Below are 24,542 nucleotides of genomic sequence, written 5' to 3'. Positions count from 1 at the left end.
CGTGTTTCTCCTTGGATTTATCCTGTATGGGACTCTCTGTGCTTCTTGGACTTGATTAACTATTTCCTTTCCCATATTAGGGAAGTTTTCAACTATAATCTCTTCAAATATTTTCTCAGTCCCTTTATTTTTCTCTTCTTCTTCTGCGACCCCTAAAAATTGAATGTTGGTGCGTTTAATGTTGTCCCAGAGGTCTCTGAGACTGTCCTCAATTCTTTTCATTCTTTTTTCTTTATTCTGCTGTGCAGTAGTTTTTTCCACCATTTTATCTTCCAGGTCACTTATCCCTTCTTCTGCCTCAGTTATTCTGCTATTGAGCCCTTCTAGAGAATTTTTAATTTCATTTATTGTGTTGTTCATCACTGTTTGTTTGCTCTTTAGTTCTTCTAGGTCCTTGTTAAATGTTTCTTGTATTTTCTCATTCTATTTCCACGATTTTGGATCATCTTTTCTATCATTATTCTGAATATTATTATTCTTTTTCAGGTAGACTGCCTATTTCCTCTTCATTTGTTAGGTCTGGTGGGTTTTTAAGTTGCTACTTCATCTGCTGTGTGTTTCTCTGTCTTCTCATTTTGCTTAACTTACTGTGCTTGAGGTCTCCTTTTTGCAGGCTGCCAGTTCGTAGTTCCCGTTGTTTTTGGTGTCTGCCCCCAGTGGCTAAGGTTGGTTCAATGGGTTGTGTAGGCTTCCTGGTGGAGGGGACTAGTGCCTGTGCTCTGGTGGGTGAGGCTGGATCTTGTCTTTCTCGTGGGCAGGATTGCATCCGGTGGTGTGTTTTGGGGTGTCTGTGGCCTTATTATGATTTTAAGCAGCCTCTCTGCTAATGGGTGGGGTTGTGTTCCTGTCTTGCTATTTGTTTGGCATAGAGTGTCCAACACTGTAGCTTGCTGGACATTGAGTGGAGCTGGGTCTTGGTGTTGTGATGGAGATGTCTGGGAGATTTTCGCCATTTGATATTGTGTGGAGCCGGGAGGCCTCTTGTGGACCAATGTCCTGAACTTGGCTCTCCCACCTCAGAGGCAGAGCCCTGATGCCTGGCTGGAGCACCAAGTCCTGTCATCCACATGGCTCAGAATAACAGGGAGAAAAAAAAGAAAGAAAGAGGGCTTCGCTGGTGGCGCAATGGTTGAGAGTCTGCCTGCCGATGCAGGGGACACGGGTTCGTGCCCCAGTCCGGGAGATCCCACATGCCGCGGAGTGGCTAGGCCCGTGGGCCATGGCCGCTGAGCTTCCGCGTCCGGAGACTGCGCTCTGCAACAGGAGAGGCCACAACAGTGAGAGGCCCGTGTACCGCAAAAAAAAAAAAAAGAAAGAAAGAATAAAATAAAATGTTATTAAAATAATAAATAATTATTAAAAAAAATTTTTTTAAGTAATAAAAAAAAATGAAGAGAGCAACCAAACCAAATAACAAATCCACCAATGATAACAAGCACTAAAAACTGTACTTAAAAAAAAAACAAAAAAAAACGGACAGACAGAACCCTAGGACAGATGGTAAAGGCAAAGCTATACAGACAAAATCACACACAGAAACATACACACTCATAAAAAGAGAAAAAGGGAAAAAAATATGTATATCGTTGCTTCCAAAATCAACCTCCTCAATTTGTGATGATTCGTTGTCTATTCTGGTATTCTACAGATGCAGGTACATCAAGTTGACTGTGGAGATTTAATCCACTGCTCCTGAGGCTGCTGGAAGAGATTTCCCTTTCTCTTCTTTGTTCGCACAGCTCCCGGGGTTCCGCTTTGGATTTGGCCCTGCCTCTGGGTATAGGTCGCCTTTGGGCGTCTGTTCTTCGCTCAGACAGGACAGGGTTAAAGGAGCAGCTGTTTCAGGAGCTCTGGCGCTCTATGTACTGATTTAAAACTATCTAAAGATGTTCTATGACATTTCAAAAGGAACATGCATTCTGTGTGTATAATATGCTACTATTCTTGACCTCATATCTTTTCCATATTCACATTTTTTAACATAGAATTTAGTGCCAGTCCGTCATTTAATTATTTTATCCTAAGAAGGGAATAAACTCGAAGAAGATCTGGCCTTGTGTCTTGTGTTTGCCTCTCCAGACCCATTCTCCGCCCTCCACCCTGCCCTCTGCCCTGTGAGGCTGACCGGCATGGACAGCTTCCAGAGTCTCTTTTGCCTTTGGTTGGATACAGCCAATGAGCAGCCCCAGCAGGCTATTACAGGGAAAGAAGAAAGTGAAGTTGGGGTATATGTTCATTCCCTGTCTCCCTCTGTGAGGCTGTCCTTCAGTTGACTGTGTCTTCACTGCTCCTCACACGGTCACTGACTCTTTCCTGAGGTCCCGTTACTGCTCCCACACCTCAGGCCTAAGAGTGTTAACAGTTCCACTGTTAGTGGCCCCAACTTATTGCCTGTTCAAAGTGGTTTCCCATCATCCCACTCATATCTTTTTCAGTAGTCTCATAACACTTTCCTCAAATTATTTACATGGACATTGTTCCCTGTTTGGACCCTGACTGTTACAGCGAAGGAAGTAGGTTTTGTTGTTGCTTGTTGTTGTTTTGTTACAATTAATATATAGGAATGAGCAAAAGTAAATATTTAATTGTTGTCATGAACCATGTACCATGAATCATCACAGTCAGAGATTTATGTTAACTTCAAAAGTATATATGTGTTAAGATAGTCTTTGTTCAAAATAAAGTACACTCTGTTTAGTCTGCTGGTTTTCACAGGCCTTGTTTTCTCTTTCTTTTTTTTTTTATTTGATTGCTAGATGTTTTTGCTAGTTAATAGCACATACGTAGAATAAAGAGTAGATGGAGTTGAATGAAATTCTTTCATTTAGAAGGGACAAAAATTATATGAATATCTCCTTGTAGGTAGAGATCTTAAACCTCTTCAGTTTCTTCCCAGTGCTCCATGGTGCTTCACCTTGATTCAGTGATTAAATACAGATATTGAACTACATACTGCAGTTAACTGTTGCATTATAATATAAGGGTACTCATTGGTACCCTCACTTGATTCGAGTATCAGGTGATCATTTTTCTCTTATGACCACATAACGTCATGAAAGAAGAATGAATTCCACAACATATAGCAATTGTCAGTGGCACTTTTTACTTGTGCCTGGTTAAGTAGATTTATGTTATTTTGGATGGCAGAATCCTATCATTATAATTCTTTGTAATAATATAGGAAGTAACCATGAAGAATTTTTGTCCAGACAGATGGTCCAGACAAACAGTGGTTATCTGGTGACAGAACACTTTAAAAAGCTGGCAAACATAAAAGTGTGTTGTACATTTTCATTTATGAAAATATGAGTTCCAAATTTTTAGCTTTTTCTGTGATGTCTAGTATGTTACTTGGCAGATATTTTCTCAAAATGCACACACACACATGCGCACACACAGCATTTTATGTGTCTCTTCAAGTTAAAGGTAATTTTTTAAAGTAATGGAAAAGCAGATGTTATTCTTTTAAATGTGCTACAGAGGGAGTATTTCGAAAATGCTATGTTTGTTTGGATATGTTTTCAAAACTAAGTGGATTTGTTGCCAAAAATTATATAAAAGTATTTCCTGCAAAATCTCTCATATCTGTGTACTTTTAAAACTTGGGGATAGAATTTTCTAACTTGCATTAAAATTTTCCAAATAAAGAATTTAAAAGTATAAAAGTGCAACAACTTCCACTAGCTTGTAAGAACAACTAGCAGCTATAGATTAACTATATTAAAAATCTCTAGCAAAATTTTTTAAATGTTTGCTTAGCTGTTAGATAGTATTATTATAAATTATTATTATTAAAATACACCTGTGATAGTGCAGACTCTTATGTCTTTCCCCCACTTGGATCTATGCATCTTTGTGATGGGTCTTTTCTAGTAATGAAACCAAGTAGACCAGATATTGAAGCCAGACCTTGGCACCATAAAGCAGTAAACTTTAAGAACTTAAAATATATATACAATGGAATATTACTCAGCCGTAAAAAGAAACAAAATTGAGTTATTCGTAGTGAGGCGGATGGACCTAGAGTCTGTCATACAGAGTGAAGTAAGTCAGAAAGAGAAAAACAAATACCATATGCTAACACATATATATGGAATTTAAAAAAATGGTACTAATAAATCTAGTGGCAGGGCAGGAATAAAGGCATAGACATAGAGAATGGACTTGAGAACACGGGGAGGCGGGGGAAGCTGGGACAAAGTGAGAGTAGCCTCAACACATATACACTACTGAATGTAAAACAGATAGCTAGTGGGAAGCAGCAGCATAGCACAGGGAGATGAGCTCAGTGTTTTGCAATGACCTAGAGACATAGGATAGGGAGGGTGGGAGGGAGGCTTAAGAGGGAGGGGATATGGGGATATATGTACGCATATGACTGATTCACTGTTGTACAGCAGAAACTAACACAGTATTGTGAAGCAATTATACTCCAATAAAGATCTATTAAAAAATATAATGCAGAATATTCAATAATATAATTCTCACCAATTAGTATTAGTAATAATGTTTAGAAAGAGCAAAAAATGCAACTTGGTTGATACATACAATGGAATTAAAATTATTTTTAAATACTATTTTCTTTTTATCCTATTCTATCTTTTATATGTTTTATAACGTAACATATTAGTATGGAAGAATATGCATATAACTCTTAAATTAACTTATATATCTGAGAGTTGCTCCACAATTTTTTCTTTATGAGAAGTGTATGATGTAAAAGTTTGGTGATCTGTGGTTGTAATACTTGGCTTATAGGTCCTGAGTGTTGGGGTTAGGGCCTAAAATTCAACACAGTAGTTCAAGGTAACACTCTTATCTTGAGTTAATGGCAATACTGAACATTGGAAACTGCCCTTAGGAATTTTCTTACAGGTGTTGATTCTGAAGAACAATTGTGAAGCAACAAAGAGAGACCTTCTTTCATCTTTGTTTTATTCTTTTTAAGTAAAAAAAGAAAGAGGAAGTAATTTGCCATTGAAATAATTTGTGCAAGTAAACACAGGTCAGTTAGCTTTCAATGTAAATTTTAATTAGTGTTCTGACTCAGTGCCTAATTTGAATGTTGTTAGTCGTCTGTGGTTTGGAGTATTCCATGCCAAGGTTTACTTCTGTTTGTTAGGAAGAGCCAAGAGTTGGCTTAACTCCACCCCAGTGCTTAGCTTATTAATGCAAAAGCTCCTTGTGGCCTTAAGTGCTATAAAAATGCCATTGCATACTTATATGATATACATCTTCTTTACAAAACGGTTTTTGTACTAATTTCTTCTAGCAAGTGAAAATTATTAGTATTCATTCACTCCTTCATTCATTCATTTAATTAACACATGAATTAATGAATGCCTACTATATATTAAGCACTATTTCATGTGCTGGAGATAATAGTAGTAAACAAATTAAAAACTCTGTCCCTCATAGAGCTTACATGCTAGTGGAGGAGACAGACAATAAACAAGATAAATAAAGTGTATAAAATGTTCTATTGTGATAAATACTAAAATGGAACCATGTTGAGAAGTTGCAATTTTAGGTGGGGCATCCAGGTAAGACCTCTCTGAGAAGAAGACTTTTGAGTTAAAGATCTTTCAGGGAACCAGCCATGAAGCTATTGGGTGCAGCGCATTCTATGCTGAGAAAACAAAATGCAAAGGTATCACAGTGTGAGTGGAAGGTATCAAAGTGTGATGGCATGTTAGGGAACTCTGAGAAGCTGGTGTGGTCATGCTAGGTGTGCACAGGAAAAGGAAACAGACCAGGCAGGCCCTTATAGATCTCTGTAAGGTGGCTGAGTATCTGAATTAGAGTAACTCCATTAATAGGATCATTTTGTCTGCTGTTTTGAAATAGAATCAAGGGGGGAAGGGCAAAAGCAGAAAAGTCACATGTTCTTAGGAGGCTACTGCAATAATCAGGTGAGAAATTGTACTGCATTAGATGAAGGTGTAGCAGTAAAGTGCTAAGATTATATTCTAATTTTGAATTTAGAATTCAGAAATTTCAGAATTTTCTATTCTAAATGTGAACGTAAAGCCAACAGAAGGTACTGATGAATTGAAAGTGAGGTATAGGGCTTCCCTGGTGGCGCAGTGGCTGAGAGTCCACCTGCTAATGCAGGGGACACCAGTTCGTGCCCCGGTCCGGGAAGATCCCACATGCCACGGAGCGGCTGGGCCCGTGAGCCATGGTCGCTGGGCCTGCGCGTCCGGAGCCTGTGCTCTGCAATGGGAGAGGCCACAACAGTGAGAGGCCCGCTTACCACAAAAAAAAAAAAAAAAAGAAAGTGAGGTATATTCATTATCTAATACTGGGTAACAAATTACTCCAACATCTTCCTGGCTTAAAAACCATATTTATTATCTTACTCTTTCTGGGGATCAGGAATTCAGGCAGAGCTTAGCTGGACCTTTTGCTTCAGGGTTTCTTTCTCAAGAGGCCGTAACCAAGGTGTCAGCGTGGGATGCACAGTCATCTCAAGATTTAGCTGGAACAGAATTTACTTCCAAGTTGACTCAAAGTAATTGTTGACAAGATTCAGCTCCTTGCCGGGAGACCTTATTCATCAGAGCAATCATAAAAAAATGGCCAGAGAAAATGCCAGCAACACGAAAGTCAGAGTTTTATAATATAATCGTAGAAGTGACATCCCATCACCTTTGTCATATTCTATCAGTTGGGAGCAAGTCACTAGGTTCAGCCAACACTCAAGAGAGAGGATTCCACAAGGGCATGGACACCAGAAGGGCATCATTGAGAACCATATCAGAAGATGCCTCCCACTAGGGGTAAGAGGGGGAAAAAAAGAGCCAGGAGCCAGGAATGGCTTCAATGTAAATAATAGTCAATAGGATCATCTTATTTGACAAAGTTTATTTTGGAGTTTAAAATCTTGCGTGTTTTTTTTTTTCTTGAATTGCAGAGTTTGAATTGCAGTTCATTTTAAATTCAAAATCTTCATGATACCTTTTTATTTAAGGACTTTCTGCCTCCATTCTTAATATGTCAGAGATATTTGCCTTGTACCATCTTTTCTTCACCATTTTTTTTAACCATTCTGGAGTTCCCAGAAGTAGCCCAGAAATCTTGATTGGGGTTCAAATGTGCTCATTATTGGGTTACAGGGCAGTAACACAGAGTCCTTGACCTCAAAAAGACCTCAACAGAGGCAATTGTTTACTAGTCGGAGATTTAAGGAAAGCTAGACACAAGTTTAGGAAGAAATTAAGTTCTCAAAAGGTTAAATAATTTGTCCAAGGCCATGCTGCTAGTAAGGCCGATCTGGATTTGAGCCTGTACATCTGTGCCTTTCTTATTTTACAGTCCATCCTCTTTACACAGCAATGTTCAGTTTTTAAGAGTTTTGTATTCCTGAGAGACAAAACCAACACCCTTGAAGCCATCGAAAAGTGGTTACTTGCAATGCATTTTAATGTGAAATGAGAATAAAATTGAAACCAAGAAAAAGGAGTAAGCAGGGTGGATTGGAGTAGAGAAATCGGCTAGAAGGAAACAAGATAAAATGGAGCCTTGAAAAATGGATAGGATAAAATATGCGTATTATATTGTCCTTTGTGGTTTGTGCATAGGAAATTATTAGATAAATGTGAAAGTAAGATTAATATCAGCAGAGAATAGTTAAATGCTTTTGCCTGATTCTTCAAAGTTGCATATTACCTCTCTCTTTCTGAATTTACTTTTATTTATGGTGGTAACTAAGGGAGTAGAAAAAACAGATACGAACACGGTATTCCTACATCATCCCTCCAATACAGAAAAATAATTTAACAATCCTTCTTTAGTGGCCATCAGGAAATTATACCGTTGATGGCTTTTGGCCATCGGGAAATTATACTATTATGTAGACTATCAATGATATAGCTCATTCTTTAGTGCTACTAGCATTGGCCTCAGTTCTGTGTGAGTCCGTTTCTACCTGACTAAACCACATACATCATTGATTTTGGAAAATGTATGTATCTTCATATAGTTCCAAAAAACTTCCCCAGTGTTTTATGTTGCAAGTATAAGGTCCCAAACTCTCCTTCTTTGTAATGTGTTTATCTGTGCTTATTCTAAAGCTTTTCAATCTCTATTAAGTAAGAATAAGGTGCGCTGAGTTTTTTTTTAATGGAAGGCCACATCTTTTATTTGAGACTGTCTTTCAGTCAGAATGAATCTAGTGATACTCATGGCAGAGCTGCCAATCCTTGGACTTTCTAACATGAAAAATGGCAAATTAGACTTTGTACATGGATCTAGAGTTGTGTTAATTATCTAGATAGTAAATAAAACCTAATCAGAAGCTTAGCATTATTTAACGAATCAATATACGATATGGTATTTTTTGTTTGTTTGTTTGGTTGGTTGGTTTTTGTCAAGTTAAAAAAAAACTATACCACGCATTCCTTTTACAATCTTTTTTTCCTTTTTAATGTTAACCATTTATTTTATATCAGTGTTCAAAAGATAAAATTTAAACATCTTAAATTTTATGGGCTAGCCCCTCCCATTTATTACCTTCATCTTATCCACTGTAATCAAGTTTAATTTTATAGAGATGAAAGGATAGAAAATTTTAGGGATAGATCTTCCAATTGCTTTTAATTTTCAAAAGTGGATTGAACATTTTAATATATTACATCTTTTAAGGAATGAAAGAAATGTTAACATGAATTAACAGCTGTCCAGCCATACTGTATTATTTAGAACAAATTTCCATCCCTCCAAACAATTTGCCTATATAACGAGCAATGGATTAAATCAAGAGAATAAGTAAATTTCACGGTTAGTCTTGTTACATCAAATGCTTAGTACTGTGCCTGGCATGTTGTAGATGCTTATTATGTATAAATGTTGAATGAATTTTTCAAATAGATTAGTGACAAGTGCTCAGTAGATGTAGTAGGCAGAATTCTAAGATGACCCGCAATGACCCCTGCCCTTGTAAGATCCCCTGCCTTTCAATGGAAAGAAGCTGTGAATATGATATCACTCCTGTGATTATGTTACATTACAGGCATATCTCAGAGATACTGAAGGTTCAGTTCCAGACAACCACAATAAAGCGAATATCACAATAAAGCAAGTCACACAAACTTTTTGGTTTCCCAGTACATATAAAAGTATGTTTACTTTATACTGTAGTCTATTAAGTATGCAATAGCATTATGTCTAAAAATAGAGTATATATCTTAATTTAAAAATACTTTATTGGTAAAACTTGTTACCAATCATCTGAGCCTTCAGTGAGTTGTAATCTTTTTACTGGTGGAGGTTCTTGCCTCGATGCTGATGGCTGCTGACTGATCAGGATGGTAGTTGCTGAAGATTGGGGTGGCCGTGGCAGTTTCTCAAAATAAGATAACAATGAAGTTTGCAGCATGGTTTGACCCTTCTTTTCATGAATAATTTCTCTGTAGCACGCAATGTTGTTTGATAGCATTTTAACCACAGCAGAACTTCTTTCAAAATTAAAGTCAGTCCTCTCAAACCCTGCCACTGCTTGATCAACTAAGTTTATGTAATATTCTAAATCCTTTGTTGTCATTTCAACAATCCATTAAGTTCACCACCTTAGGTAGGCACGGTCATGGTGCCCCAAAACAATTACAATGGTAACATCAAACATTACTGATCACAGGCCACTATAACAAATATATAATAATGAAAAAGTCTAAAATATTGTGAGAATTACCAGAATGTGACACAGAGACACGAAGTGAGCAAATGCTGTTGCAAAAATGGCGCCGATAGACTTATTCAAAGCGGGGTTGCCACAGATTTTAAACTTGTAAAAAAATACAGTACCTGGGAAGCACAATAAAGCAAAGCACAGTAAAATGAAGTATGCCTGTATATGGCAAAAGGGAGATTATCCTGAGTGGGCCTGACCAATCAGTTGAGCCCTTATTAGCAGAGTTTCCCGTAGCTGGCAGAAGATGAAGTCACTACAACAATTCCAAGTGTGAGAAGGAATCAATGTGAGGAGATGCTCTATAGCTAACTTTGAAGGTGGAGGGGACCATGTGCCAAGAAATGATAATGACCTCTACTTGCTGAGAGTGACCCCAACTGATAGCCAGTAAGGGAATGGAGACTTCAGTTCTACAACCACGAGGATCTGAATTCTGACAGCGATCTGAATGAGCTTGGAGGCAAATTTTTCCCCAGAGTCTCCAGAGGATTACTCAGTCTGGCCAATACATGGATTTCAGCATTATGATACCCTGAACAGACTACCCAGCCACACCATGCTTGGACTGCTGATCCATAGCTAATACGTGGCCATTGTCTTAAGCCACTAAGTTTATAGCCTATCAGCTCTCATTCTCATTAAAATCTGAGAAAAAGAATGCTTGGGGAAAGAGAGTTTGAAGAAGTTTATCATCTGGAAACCCTCAGCTAATCTTTTTTTAAAAATATGTAACTGCTTCTCAGACAATCCTTAAATCTTATAATATAGATCCCCATAAATAATTGTATGTAGAAGTGCATATGTTTGGCACAAGTCAGTCCAATGTGAGTTGTTTTAGCCACTCACCTAATTCTAAGGCATTTAGGAAAAGGAAAAGGAGACTAGCCTACATGAGGAACTAATTAATAAAGTAACCTGCATTAGGAAGCAGCTATTTTGTTGAAAACTTCCTTTTACTACAGCAGAAGCCTCAAGGAAATGTTCATGGGAAAGGGTGAGAAAGAAATTTCTACTATTTAGGTATTGATCCCTGTGAATGTATAGACTGCTTCACTCCTTTATATTATGTAGTGGGTATCTTTCCTATTAGGAACCATTAAATTCAAATCTCAATACTTGGATTTTGTATTGGAAATGCATTAGTTTTGTTGAGATTCATTTCTAGTCTGTTGAATGTTTAACCTGTGCCTAAATTGAACTCTTTTTTAATGAAATATACTTAATATAACCAAGTCTGTAGTGTGTAGAGAATCACTGTTATTAAGCTACATCAGATGCTATATTGAAGCTCTGAATCTAAGGCCAGAAAGAGAAGGTTTCTTTTCTTTTAATGAATTTTCTACAATGTTATATTTATTCAGGCAGCATGACAGTAGTTAAAAACAGAGGCTTTGGATTCAGGTAGATGTGAACTTCAATCTGACACTCAGTAGTTTTGTGACTGTGAAAATGTATCTTAACCTCTCTGAGATCTAGTTACTTAATATGCAAAACAGGATGATTAAAAATATTGCTTCATAAGATGTTAATTAGGATTAATTGAGATCATGCATATAAAGCACTTAGCACAATGCCTAGAATAATTAAAGCTCTCAATATATCTTAATCTTTGTTATTATTTTTGTTGTTATATCAAAACTAGAAAATGTAGATCAGCAAAAATATTTTTTTCAAGTGTCACTAATCCCAGCATTTAAGGTTAGCCCCTGTGGGAGAAGGCAGAATTTCCAGTGGTTAGGCACATAGATCCTGCACATTGATTACCAGGGTAGAATTACCAGATCTCCCACTCACTGTTTATATCACAGTGAACAAATTAAACTTTCTAGGCCTTGATTTCCTCAGGTGTAGAATAGAAATTAATAATAGTACTTACTGTCTAGGTTTGGTGGGAGAATAAAATGAGTTAATATATGTAGAATGCTTAGAATAGATGCTGCAATTCAGTTGTGATATGTAAGTGTTAGCCATTAGTAGGCCTTGCTGGCAAATATTCTCCTAATTTTGTGTGATTATGTGTATTATGTGTATAATCTGTGTGTATTATATACACTCTAAAAATAATATTATATTGCAGATATTGTGTTGTACATAGCTTTATTTTAAAGATACAACTTGCCCTGAGCATCTTTCCAAAAAATAAGTACACTTTCACAATGTTATTTTTACAACTGACCAGTATTCCGTTGTTAATTAATATTGTTAATTTATTATATTAAATTTATTATGATACAATTAGCTAACCCCCTATTATTGGAAATTCAGATTGTTTCCTGTATTTTCCTATTATAGTCACCTTGAGTTGAACTTCCTTGTGCTTAAATGCTTGCATAGGTCCTTAGTTATTTCTGTGGGCTGTTTTCCAAGAGTGGAATTGCTGGAATAGAGATTGTAAATGTTTATACTTCTTTTGATCTACATTGCAAGATTACCCTTTATTAAGTAAGATTGTAGGAATTTACACTGTCACTAGCAGTGCACAAGAATGACTGTTTCCTGGACCCTCAGCCATACTTGTACTCTAACTGGTTTGATAATAACGTCTAGCTGTTCAGTTCATCGTATTACAAAGGAACTTGGGTGTGGTTTTCTGTTAATTTTTCTTTAGTATTTCTTAATTTTTGAATGGTGTATTTATTTTACGAGGGATGTTATACAACTTGCATTACAAAGAATTCCATTTCTCAGTAAGGCCCAATAGCAAGTGTGTTAGTTTACTATTGCTGCTGTAACAAATTACCACCAATTTAGTTCTGGAGATTAAAAATCAGAAAATGGGTCTTATCAGGCTAAAATCAAGGTATTAGCAGAACTGCATTCCTTCCAGAGGTTCTAGGGGAGAATCTACTTCCTTGCCTTTTCTGACTTCTAGAGGTCTGGATTGGAAAAATGAGCTCTAGGTTGGAAACTATATTAGTCTGCCAGGGCTGCCATATCAGAGTACCACAGACTGGGGGGCTGAAACAGTAAAAATTTATTTTCTTCCAATTCTGGAAGCTAGAAGTCCAAGATCAAGGTGCTGAAGGGTTGGTTACTGGTAAGACCTGAAAACAGACTTCCTGTCTTACCAACAGCCCAGTGGGTCCTCACATGGCCTTTTTTCTGTGTGCATGCTTATCTGGTGTCTCTTCCTCTTCTTACGTGAACACTCGTTCTGTTGGATTATGTCCACACCCTTATGATCTCATTTAATCTTAATTACCTCCTTAAAGGCCTGTCTTCAAATACAGTCATGTTGGGAGTTAGGGCTTCAACAGAAGAATTTGGGAAGCACAATTCAGTCCATAACAGAAACATAGATCTGATGATAGGACAATCATTATTATCATTTTAGAAATGGAAAGACTGAGGTTGGAACTGCTAAGTTACTTGTGCATACAGAGAGCACTGGAGATGGAATAGGCTTAGTACTCTTTCCACATTCATACGATAGAGTGGATAGGGCGATTATCCCTGCCTGGCAAGTACAACCTGAACAACAGCATAAACAACAACAACAACATCACAGAAATCGACTGAAAATTAACCAGGTAGATTATAGAGGCTTCCTAAAACATCTGTAAGGCTGTATTGAATCTCTAAAAGGAGAGGGATTAAATGGTGCTCGCTGACTTCAGGAGACACGCTGTTTCATGACAGTGAGCAAGAATGTCCCAGAAATTTTCTGAGGACATCAAACACAGCTCCACATCTTATGGATAGTATCTCAGGGAATCTTTAATATCCTCAGAGAATAAACCACACTATCTGTGCCTCTGAAGAATGAAGAGTGAAGCGGCCGCCCCAGCTGTGATTTGAAACTGAGGTTCTGATGCAACCGGGTTCTGGGGAAACTAGGTATTTCAAAGCCAGCTTTGCCTTAGCCCTGTAAACCTGCCCCTCCAGCTGTGTTCAAACACATGACTTGTTCACTGCACAGTGTAATGATTATCCAACTTTCATCAGAGGGCTGTGCAAGAACAAAAGGCCGAGGGGTAAAGAGGATTTTTATTATTAGGTTGCTGTCCTTATGAAACATTCATATAGCAAAGGAATTGCTTTGCCATTAAAAGAAATTTTGTTAAGGAAAGTTTATGAAAAAGGTGCTTACGCTGCCTTTAAAGTAACTATATATGTATTCAGAAAAAAATATATATATAAAAAAAAGGCTGAGTTTAGGAACTCAGTTCAGAACCATATTTTCAAATGTAAGTAAGGGAAAATGTAGACATCTATTGGACTAGTTTAAAATTACACAAGCATGGATTTGAACATTAATTAGATGTCAAGCAGAATTTATTTTATTTTGGCACACGTGCTGTTGTTAATGACTCCGCATTTCTCTCCTGCCACAACTTGGAATTATTTGGAACCACAGGCCCAGTTAAGGTGGGTAGCTCAAGGCACATCTGTTGTGTGTGCACAGCTCATCAGGATTTTTAGGTTCCCAAGTGCAATCAGGGTGTTCCTTTCAATTCAGCATCTTCTCCCTCCACTCTCCTAGCCCCACTCAGCACCACCACTTGTGTAAATAAACCACAAAAGTCCAGGTCCTCTGAAGTTGTGGAGTTGGTCTCACTTTTTAAAGTGAGGAAGGACAGAGCAGAGGTGAGTGTATTACTTGCATTATCAAAGTAGATCCACATATTCTATTCTTTTTACAGGCGAGATAGGGGAGAGAAAAGTATTCCTGCTTATAAGTATTTTACATAAAATATATTTAGGTTAACAAGCTCTTCTTTAAAAGTTCAAAAAAATGTTAAAAGCAGAAAGGAAAACATTATTAGCATTTGTTGGTGGTTTTGGCAGGGAATTTGTAGGTAGAAGGACAAAATTAAATGAGGAACTTTGGAAAGAAAGAAGTCAGGAGAGCATGAGATTTCTGAGGGTTAGGAAACAGGAAGTAAGAGAAAGATATTAAAGAGAAACATAATAAGAAAGTAGCAAAAAGAGAATTCCTAGATTGTGTATTAGTCTCGGGCTAAATCGTCAGCTGGTATCTATGTTAGGATATCAGGAGGTGGTGCAGCATGATGGTGAACAGCAAGGGCTTTGGAGTCAGATAAACTTGCATTTGAATCCCTGATCCACAGATAGGGTGACTTTGGGCAAGTTATTTGACCTCTATAAACCATAATATCCTCGTCTGTAAATGGAAGGAATCACGTTGCCTGGAGCGGATGTGAGGATTACCTAACACAGCTACATAAAATGCTTGGAAAATGCCTGGTATAAATGCTGGATAAGTTCATTAAGTATTACAGTCATGGAGCCCTAGAGCTGGAAGGTATCTTACCAAACGTCACAAACTCCAACATTTTACAGAGTAGGAAAGTGAAGAGCTAAAGCATTAAGTTTCTTGCCAGAGGTGATGCAAGTGGAAAATCATCTTCCGAGTCGTGTTTTACTGGTTTTTAGGACACTGTGTTAATCAGCTCAGGCTGCAATAAAAAATAACATAGACTGTGTGCCTTAAACAACAGGAATTTATTTCTCACAGTTCTGGAGGCTGGGAAGTCTGATTGAGGTGCCGGCCAATTTCAGTTCCCTGTGAGGGCCCTCTTCCTGGCTCAGGGATGGACGCTGGACACCTTCTCAGTGTCCTCACCTGGCAGAGCTCCAGTCTCTTCTTCTTATAAGGGCAATAATCTAATTATAGGACCCCACTGTCATGGCCTTATCTAAACTTAATCACCTCCCAAAGGTTCCAACTCCAGTATCATCACATTGGGAATTAGAGCTTCAACATACAAATTTTGGGTGGACACAAACATTTGGTCCATAACAGGCACAAAATATGGTGCTGTGGAAAGTGCCTGGAGCAATGGTTAAGAACTGAGGGTTCTAGTCCTAAGGACCTTAGGCAGGTCTCTTAATCTTTCAGTTTCCTCACCTAATAAATGTGATGGGTGGGAGGGATTATCTCAAAATGGGGTTCAGCTCTATGCTAATGTAATATTATTCTCTGAGGATATGAGTGTAATTTACAGTGAGAGACATGTGTTTGACTCGAGTAAGAAAAACAAGGACTAATTGGGATCCCAGGACACAACAGGAGAGAGCAGAGCTAGGTGGAGCTTTTGGCAAAGGAAGAGTGGCAGGATCTGAGAGATTCTTGGGGATCAGGGAGGGGATAAAACCAGAATGAGAAAAAAGGGAAAGGCATCACAGGAGGGTCTCATAGAAAGCTATCTCTTCTAAAGTGTGCCCAGGGCCAAAATTCCACCTGTTTTGTTTTGTTTTGTTTTAGGGTTAGTAAGCACGTAAGGAGTATAACAGTAGGGGCTGAGAGAGGTCACTGATAGCCATTCACAGCTTGGTGCTAAGCTAAGGAAAATGATTTGAATAAAATAACTTACCCTAAGCAGAAGTGTGTTTTGGAATGAGAGGAGGAAGAGAGTTTCTGCTCTCTGATATCACATCATTCAGTATACTAAACATGTGAACATTCGAATACATATGAGTAGATTGGAAAGAGTTTTATTTATTTACCTGTATCTCCCAAATTGACTATATCCCTCAGCAAGATGAGTGGGAACAGGCTCTGATTGCTAATTATAGATTTAAGAATCTTATGCAGGGAAACTTACCTGCTCAGCATAGTTTGTTTTTTTTTTTCCTTCATAGCTTCCAGATGATCCTAAGAGAGCAACACTGCAGTGTAACAGTCATCCTGATTACAAGTGTGTACGCAAACTGGGCACCATCTATGGCTAGTTTTCATTCAGAAAAATACCATTTAAGCTTATAATTAACTATGCAACTGGTCATAACTGTTAAAGATTTTGATATGATGATAAAGTATCAATTATAATAGTAAATATATACCTATGTATCCACATATATTCAGTGTTAATAACCTATTTCCTGATGAAACAACTTTGATTTCTTGAACACAGTTCTGTGCTTAACAATGATCTTCCACAAATGAAGCCAGAATCGGCAGTGCTCTATAAGAGCAGTGAGTGGCTGCACGGGGATGAAGAAAGGCAAAAAGACAAATCTCAGCCAGCTCTCTGAAGAGCTGGGGAGCAAGATTCCCCAGTTTTTATTCTGCATGTTGAGGCTTTTTCTCTCGTGCAGTGCAACCCGTGCATTTTCCGAAGCTGTATTTCTTCCTGCACTGACTTGTAGATGTTTAACGGTCTCGCCTAATTTTCTTTAAATTGGCTGAGCTTGGTATTGGTAGGTCTCCAATAAAAGTTTTTATTATTTTAAAAATACTACTTTTGCCATTTTACATTTTCTAATTAAAACCAGGGTAGATTCCATAGTTTCCTGGTCACTTTTAGATAACAAACTCTTCATCACTTTTGTCCAATTTAAAACTCTATTTTCTTCTCCAGTTTGACACATACCTCCTCCCCATTCTCCAGCACCAGCCAAGCTTTAGCTTGGGGGACTTGTGGTGGGGAGAATATTGTCTGCTGTTTCATTCCTCTTCTCTCTCTGTCTTTTAGTTCTAGCTTTTCTTGACTTTGGAGTGGGAAAGAAAGAGAAAGAGGAAAGTGACCCTCACACTTGTTGAGGCAAGCAAGTACAATCCCCTGTCTGTGGTCTCTGGCTTTACATCAAGGCCCGCTCTGGGTTCAGTCAAAGCTGGCTACCTCATCTGAGTGCGTACCTTGGGTAGCCTTGCAGGACTTCCCACCAGGAGATCTGCCTTTGGCTCAACCTCTTCCTACACAGGAGTGGATCACATTTAATTACTTCCATGTGTTTATTTGAACCTTGAGAAATTCACACATCCTTGCTTGGCCAGTTAGGGTGCAAAAATGCAGGCTGCTCCTTTGCTATCCTGTCTTTCAACAAACCCTCTTTTAGAGCAGAATCTAACCTGGGAATGAGGCAATAGTCTCCCATTCTTGCACACATCTGAATCAGTGGGTATCTTTGAGCTTCCCTCCTCACTGGACTTTGCAAGGATGAGTGGGGGTAGCGGATCCACTCTATCCCTCACTAAGTTGATGACTCATGACTCTCAAACAGCCCTTTCCTTCACCCCCACTTGCAAATATATACTAAAGTCCAGGAGGGGAGATAACACTTGGTGTATCATAGCCATTTTGGCCATCTCCCAATAAACCTCTAAGAGTTCTCTGACTTCCAGTTGTTTCTTTGGCTATTCTTAAAACATAGGATACCTGTTGTCTCTTTTCTTTAATCTTGGGTCTTGGTCGCCAACTCCAGGGCAGTAAAGGGAGTTCCATTAAGCATGCTGATATAGATAGATGCTTCCTTGTCCAAAACCATTGATCCCCTCCCTATTTAGCCATCTTAGTCTTTCAGCTGTTACCATTAGAGCAGACCTCAGTTTCCCAAACTGCCAGGTGTACTACCTCCCTCACTGCCCTCAGCCATCAGACCCTTTGTCTGGTAATGTGTTAGATTTGTCTAGTCCTGTGTTATATAAGTCTTTAAAAAAAGACTTGCTATTGCACTCATTAGTGCATTTTTACTCAGAGAGAATTTCCTATTAGATACTCAAACACTTGGCTGGACAGACAGCAGATAGTACATAAGCCTATTCACACTTTTAAATGAGTCAAAGAGAATGTTAGTGTAACAAAATAACAATAAAATTTTAGCAGTATAACATAATATACATGTCCAAATGAACCAGATCAAATCGTTTTTGAAATACACTTTGGGGCTTTTTAGGATCCATAGAAGAAAGCCATTTTTATTACTTTTATAGTTTTTTTGATCTAAAATGTTATACTCAAATTGATCACCCATCTAATTCACCAGACTTGTCTCCAGATGACTTTTGTTTATTTTCAGTAATTAGTTTTGCCCCAAAGTATCCTCAGGGCTAACACGGGGGAGGTTTAAAAAATGTGCTCCATATTCTAAAGGCAATACAAACAAACAAATGAAAACAAAAGCAAACAAAAGGGAAAAAGAAATAATATGAAACTTGGCATATTCATTAATTTTTACCACAGCAACAAATAGCCCCGAAGTTTCAGTGGCTTACAGCAAAAAAGACTTATTTCTCACGTATGCCGCATGCAGGCTGCAGACTTGCTGTACTTCCGCTTGGCTGCACTGGACTCCTCACAGCAATGCTCAGCTCTCTCATTCCAGCACTGAAGGAGCATCCCCCAGCAGGGACAAGCTGTTCTCGTGACAGATAGCAGAAGTACAAGAGAGCAGACCAATCCATGAGAGCACATTTAAAGCATCCCCATGGACTTGGGCATACATTTTATCCAGTCGCATCCTGTTGGCTAAAGTGAGTCACATGGCCAATCCAGACAAGGGGTGGAGAAGTAGATGCTGTCTCTGGGGAGGCACTGGAAGTCACAGAGCAGAGTGTGGTTGTATAAGCTTCTGGGAAGAAAGCATGGAGTTGGGAAAAATAAATCTACCACATAACGTGAACACAATGGAAAAATCATAAGTATGAACTGTAACATTCTGAATTACTGTTTTTGAGGTGGTAATAAATATTAGATCTATAAATTGAAATATGGGGATAAAATTAAGTCGGTTGCATACCTTAAGGGCTTGTCTCTTATATTTAAGTGTTCTAAAAATGTATAAAATCTCTAGAGTATGGATTTCATTATTTTCTGAATTTATTCCCTTTTAATTGTTTTATATTCAAGTTGTTTCAAAGTGGCTTATTGACAGACATGTTGCAAAATAACTATTGATTGGAAATCACATTTCTGCAGACTTGGCCCATGTAATGCTCCTTATATACAAAATTCAAAAGAAGTTCGGTGCTATATTTCTGAAAGAGCAAATCAATATTCTAAAAATGAGCTAGTCATAGGAAACAGTTATCTTTGCAAGACAATAAAATGTATGAAGTTCCTCAGTTTAGGGAAATATTAAGTAAATCTCTCAACCAATGAGAAGTAAAATAAAGTTGTAAAGGCTAAAGAGATATATGCTTTTCACTTCTTAACACACTATTGAAACCTTAAAATTAAAAATTCCATATCAAGTATTGGATTTCAGCCTTTATATGTCCCAGGGTTATAAATACACTTGAAGAAGTCACATTTTAAAATCCACCTGTGCTCACTAAGACCTGGTCTACTGAGTCACACATCTTACTCCCCATAAAGTAGCCACCAATAGAGGAAATGGAAAGGGGAGGTCCTGGAGTGACCTGAAATCACTCATCTTCACGTGTAGCTCAGTTTTCTTCTGGATGTTGTTTCCCCTCTTCACTCACAAGAAATACACAAGAGGGTAAAAAATTTAAGGCAAGCCCTAATTTGTGGGATATTGTGCTGTTGAGAATTAAAATTAAGAGCTACACTGAAGGGAGTCATGAGGCAAGGAGGGCTGGGTTGCCATGATTAGTCTGTTCTGTCCTGCAGGTAGACTGATGAAATGAGACCTATCTGTACTTTTCCTGGGCCTCCAGCAAGTCACTCATCATGGGATCAGAAGCACTTTGTGCATGAAAAAATGGAGAAAAGCTCTTATTTCCAAGGAAAATCTCCATTTCATGCTAGCTGGGGTTTGTGTATCTGAGTCCACCACTAGCTCCTTAATTTAGGCAAATGCCTTTATGATATCCTATAGCAAATATGCTCAGTCACCTGGGTTATGTTTGCTTCTCTTCTTGCTTTTTGCCTCTCATACTCAACACTACCCTTACCTTTAATCAGCTAGATTTTATGCATTTATTCTCATTTTAATGTTGTCATTACTTACAGTCCATAAGACACCTATACAAAATAATATCAAGTTGGGCTTCCCTGGTGGCACAGTGGTTGACAGTCTGCCTGCCGATGCAGGGGACATGGGTTCGTGCCCCGGTCCGGGAAGATCCCACATGCCACGGAGCGGCTGGGCCCGTGAGCCATGGCCGCTGAGCCTGCGCGTCCGGAGCCTGTGCTCCTCAATGGGAGAGGCCACAACAGTGAGAAGCCCGCGTACCACACAAAAAAATAATAATAATATCAAGTTGAACCATTTCTGGATCTCGCATACACTAGGATAAACAGGTCTCTGACATTTTGAGATTTACCTCACAGTTTGTATGTGGTCACATCGTCTGTATCTTAAAAGCCCAATCTTTCAACACCAAGTCTTACTTCATATTTCTCAGTCCCTTGACCTGAACCTAAAAAAAAGATTTTTTTTTGAATTTGGCATAAGCAATTCTGTGTCTCCCAGTGACAGTGCCTTATGAAAAAGGTTTCTTTAATGCTTAAGGGAAAGTGGCTAGCTGTTTTCCACAGTCTTAACAAACAGAGGCAAGGGGTAAAAACTACCACATGAGGGTTTTAACCACTTCCTGATGGTGAAGGTCATTGACGTAGAATTGGCTAACTCTCCACCCAAAACTGTATAGTCCAACTTTCTCTGAATTGATTAAAATTAAAGGACATATTAATTTCTCTCATCAGTTAAAGTGACTGTGCCTAAAGACACAGGAATAGACTAACTCACCTCTCGTGGTCATCTATAACACAGTATGATTTCAATTCTGCAATTTGTAAAAAACTTTAAAGTTGGATAAAAAGCCATAGAGCTTGAACCAAATCTCACCAGGAGAGCATGTCGTAATGGCAGGAATGAGAGTTTGCATGAGGTATGTTCTATAAGGAAAATAATCACAATGGAATACACTGAGTTTTCTTCACTTTTAAATTTTTTAAAACACAGTCACATATTCTCTCTGCAAATCTCCCCTGCTCTGTTTTATTTTGAGCAAGAAATCAGACTGATTTTTTTCCCTCCTTGAATCAGCTGCTCATGAGAGAAGCATATACATTTCTCATAGAATAAGAATTGAGTATTAGGAATACTAATTAGATAATTTTGACAATTCCTATGACTCCCCACCCCTAAAATATATATTTTCTTTAAGAATTTTAGTAAAAAGTTGACTTTGTGCAGAATAACCTTTCCGTTTATCATGTGTATAGCAGTCAGGTGGTTATAGAGTTATATTTATGTACCAGAACAGGTTTTAAATATCTTTAAAAACAAGTAACTCAGTATTCAAAGTGTATGAAAATACTGGCAAGCATTGATACGGGATATAGAAATACTCTACCCATCAATTCCCTACGTCCACTGAAAACCAAGTAGACTGTACAATGGTATATTACCAAAGTCCTCAAAACACTGTGAAAATCTCTGAGGTATAATTCTGCATAAAATACCTTGAAGTTTCAGATGTGGGTGCTTTCTTTGGGGCTTTCCAATTCATAATCACATAACACTCGTTTTCTTAGAGCCTCCAAATAATGGTGTGATACATTTATTGCATCTGACATTTCAAAAATCTCACCATAGAGGTGGGTTGGAAAACTTTTCATTGTCAGCTGTTCTTCTTACATTGAAGGTATAATTATATATGGATTATATTTTCCATCAATACATCTTTAGACCCTTGAGGGTTTTTTGTTTTTTAATGCTTTCCAGCATTTTTCCAGCATTATTATATTTCCTTTGGTAAAGTAAAAGAGGTGCTAGGAGATAAGTGGGCTTTGTAACAATGACAAAGGAACAAGCCCTTACCTAAAAAAAAAAAAAAAAAAAAGTCAGGTTCATTCAATTAATTTTTTTTTTTTAAAGAAGATGTTGAGGGTAGGAGTTTATTAATTTATTTATTATTTATTTTTGTTGTGTTGGGTCTTCGTTTCTGTGCGAGGGTTTTCTCTAGTTGTGGCAAGCGGGGGCCACTTTTCATCGCGGTGCGCAGGCCTCTCACTATCGCGGCCTCTCTTGTTGCAGAGCACAGGCTCCAGACGCGCAGGCTCAGTAGTTATGGCTCATGGGCCTAGTTGCTCCGCGGCATGTGGGATCCTCCCAGACCAGGGCTCGAACCCGTGTCCCCTGCATTAGCAGGCAGATTCTCAACCACTGCACCACCAGGGAAGCCCTCATTCAATTAATTTTTTAACTCAGATGTGTAGGAACAGAGAACATAGAACAAATGAAAATAATGTGTTTCTTAGAGTCTCTGTAGCACAATACACATTGGGCAGCGATGCAAAATTAGGAATGCAGAATGAAACTCATCTATATATATTTTGGCTGCTAGGCATTTAATCCTTCATTTTTCAGTATTTCATTCTCACAATAACTTTCTTCTAGTCCTTTGAATGATAATTATTTTTCAGAAGAGAAGAAGATTAGAGACAAGAATTAAAGAATCAATCAAAGAGAGGTTAACATTCAAGGGAATCAGTCTTTTATTTTCAGTGTTTTAGGGCATAATAAAAAGTAAAGTTTAAGCATGTTGGAATTAATTTCAAGGCAATAGAAATTGTCACATGGCAGAAAGCGTAATCAAATAATTGTCACTGCTCCATTATCTAGCGAAGTATCCTTCCCTTTTTTTGTTCTATGCCTCCCATGTTCATGATACAAGCAGACTGCCAGACAGTGACAGAAGCTGGCTTGGGGAGGCTGCAGGGTACAGATAAACTGATGTTTTTTGACTACTAGTACATGCTTTGTGCTAAGCCCTTTCAAATTAGAATAGCATTAGCTTATTCTATATTCCATACAGTTCTATGGAGTCAGAGTTATTTCTTTATTTTAACCTCAGCCCGGTTAAGTAACTGGCCTAACTTACTTGTAAGTTGTAGGGCTGAGATTTGAATCCAGAAGTGCCTGAAAACAAAAACTATGCTCTTGCCTTTACAATATCTTCCTCCAGGTAATCAAAGGGAGGTGTTGGAAGAAAGAGCAATACTTAACGTATGTGACAGTCTGGAGACATTATTTTTTGAAGAAAAGCAGAAAAATGTGGGGTTGATGGTTAGGTTGCCATATAGTGTAGTGACTAATAAATACCATTTCTAAAATGTATTTTAATAAGAAGTCAAATATATGCTCTTAAGATAAGTATTTGCTATAGAATTTAAGAAGCCTGAAAGAGGAAAAAGTGCACTGTGAACTGAAATGAGGAAAGGAAGGTCTCTTATTGATTCTTCACTCTTGGAATCTCATTAACTATCAGGTGAAACGATGACTGCCAACAAATAAACAGCATTTTCCCCAGCCTGGCCTGTTAAACTGCCCAAAGCCACCACATACAGATTAGTCTGAAACACACTTATTGTTCCTGCTAGAGGTGTTTTAAAAATCAGCTTTAGATACAAGAATTTGTTTTCTCTCCTTCAGGCTGCTAAAGGATGCACAGAATGAAGCTTATTTTAAAAGCTGGTATCAGAAGCTATTGGCTGCTCTCCAATTCTGTGCAGGAAAAGCCTTGAGTGATGAGTTTTCCAAGGAACAGAAACTCATCAAAATTCTGGGAGACATTGGTGAAAAAGTCAAATCTGCCAGTGACCCTCAAAGACAGGTTTGTTGCAAAATCAATCTTCATGTAATAAAGTTTTGTTTTATTTCTTAAACCTGGTTCAATTAACTTTGAATTTCATAACACAGAAGGTAAATTCCTTGACTACACTTTGTCATAAGACACTTAAATCGATTCTTTTGATCAAGTTTTTTTTTTCAGTTTACTATCCTAATGTTAATGATAATATCTATCACCAGGACATGACTTTTTGATCTAAATAGCCATGTAGCATAGACAGTACCTGACAAAAGACCAATTTAAAGGCAATGTGATTTAAATGACCGGATGAAGTAATTTACTCAGAAAGGCAGCACAGTTCAGACTCATGGAAGAAGTACACAAGGGGACTTTTCAGAATACCCTTGTCCAAGGTACAAAATCTAGGTCTAGATTTTTCTCACACTGCACTGATCAAAGTCACATTTTTAAAGACTTTTTTTTCCACAACAAATTAAGTGAATTAAATGAAAGAAATCAATAGTGGTGTGGATAGTATTGAATAATACTTTTATTCTAACATCCATGGATGATAGTCAAAATACTGTGCCTCTTTCATCACTGATTATAATAATGGATCTG

General features: G+C 38.0%; 1 protein-coding gene across 6 annotated transcripts in view; it reads left to right on the top strand.

The window, feature by feature from the left end:
- PIK3C2G (phosphatidylinositol-4-phosphate 3-kinase catalytic subunit type 2 gamma) overlaps window positions 1–24,542 on the top strand; it is a 366,119-nt gene that overhangs the window by 180,979 nt on the left and 160,598 nt on the right. For all 6 annotated transcript variants that reach the window (XM_019936917.3, XM_019936884.3, XM_073788986.1 and 3 more), the window contains one exon: window positions 23,783–23,963. In XM_019936917.3, the coding sequence (XP_019792476.2) occupies window positions 23,783–23,963 (181 nt within the window). The remainder of the gene's footprint in view (window positions 1–23,782; window positions 23,964–24,542) is intronic.

This window comes from Tursiops truncatus, chromosome 11 (genome assembly GCF_011762595.2).
Source record: "Tursiops truncatus isolate mTurTru1 chromosome 11, mTurTru1.mat.Y, whole genome shotgun sequence".
Lineage (NCBI taxonomy): Eukaryota > Metazoa > Chordata > Mammalia > Artiodactyla > Delphinidae > Tursiops > Tursiops truncatus.
Note: the sequence above shows the minus strand (reverse complement) of the source record. Positions and strands in the feature narration are given on the sequence as shown.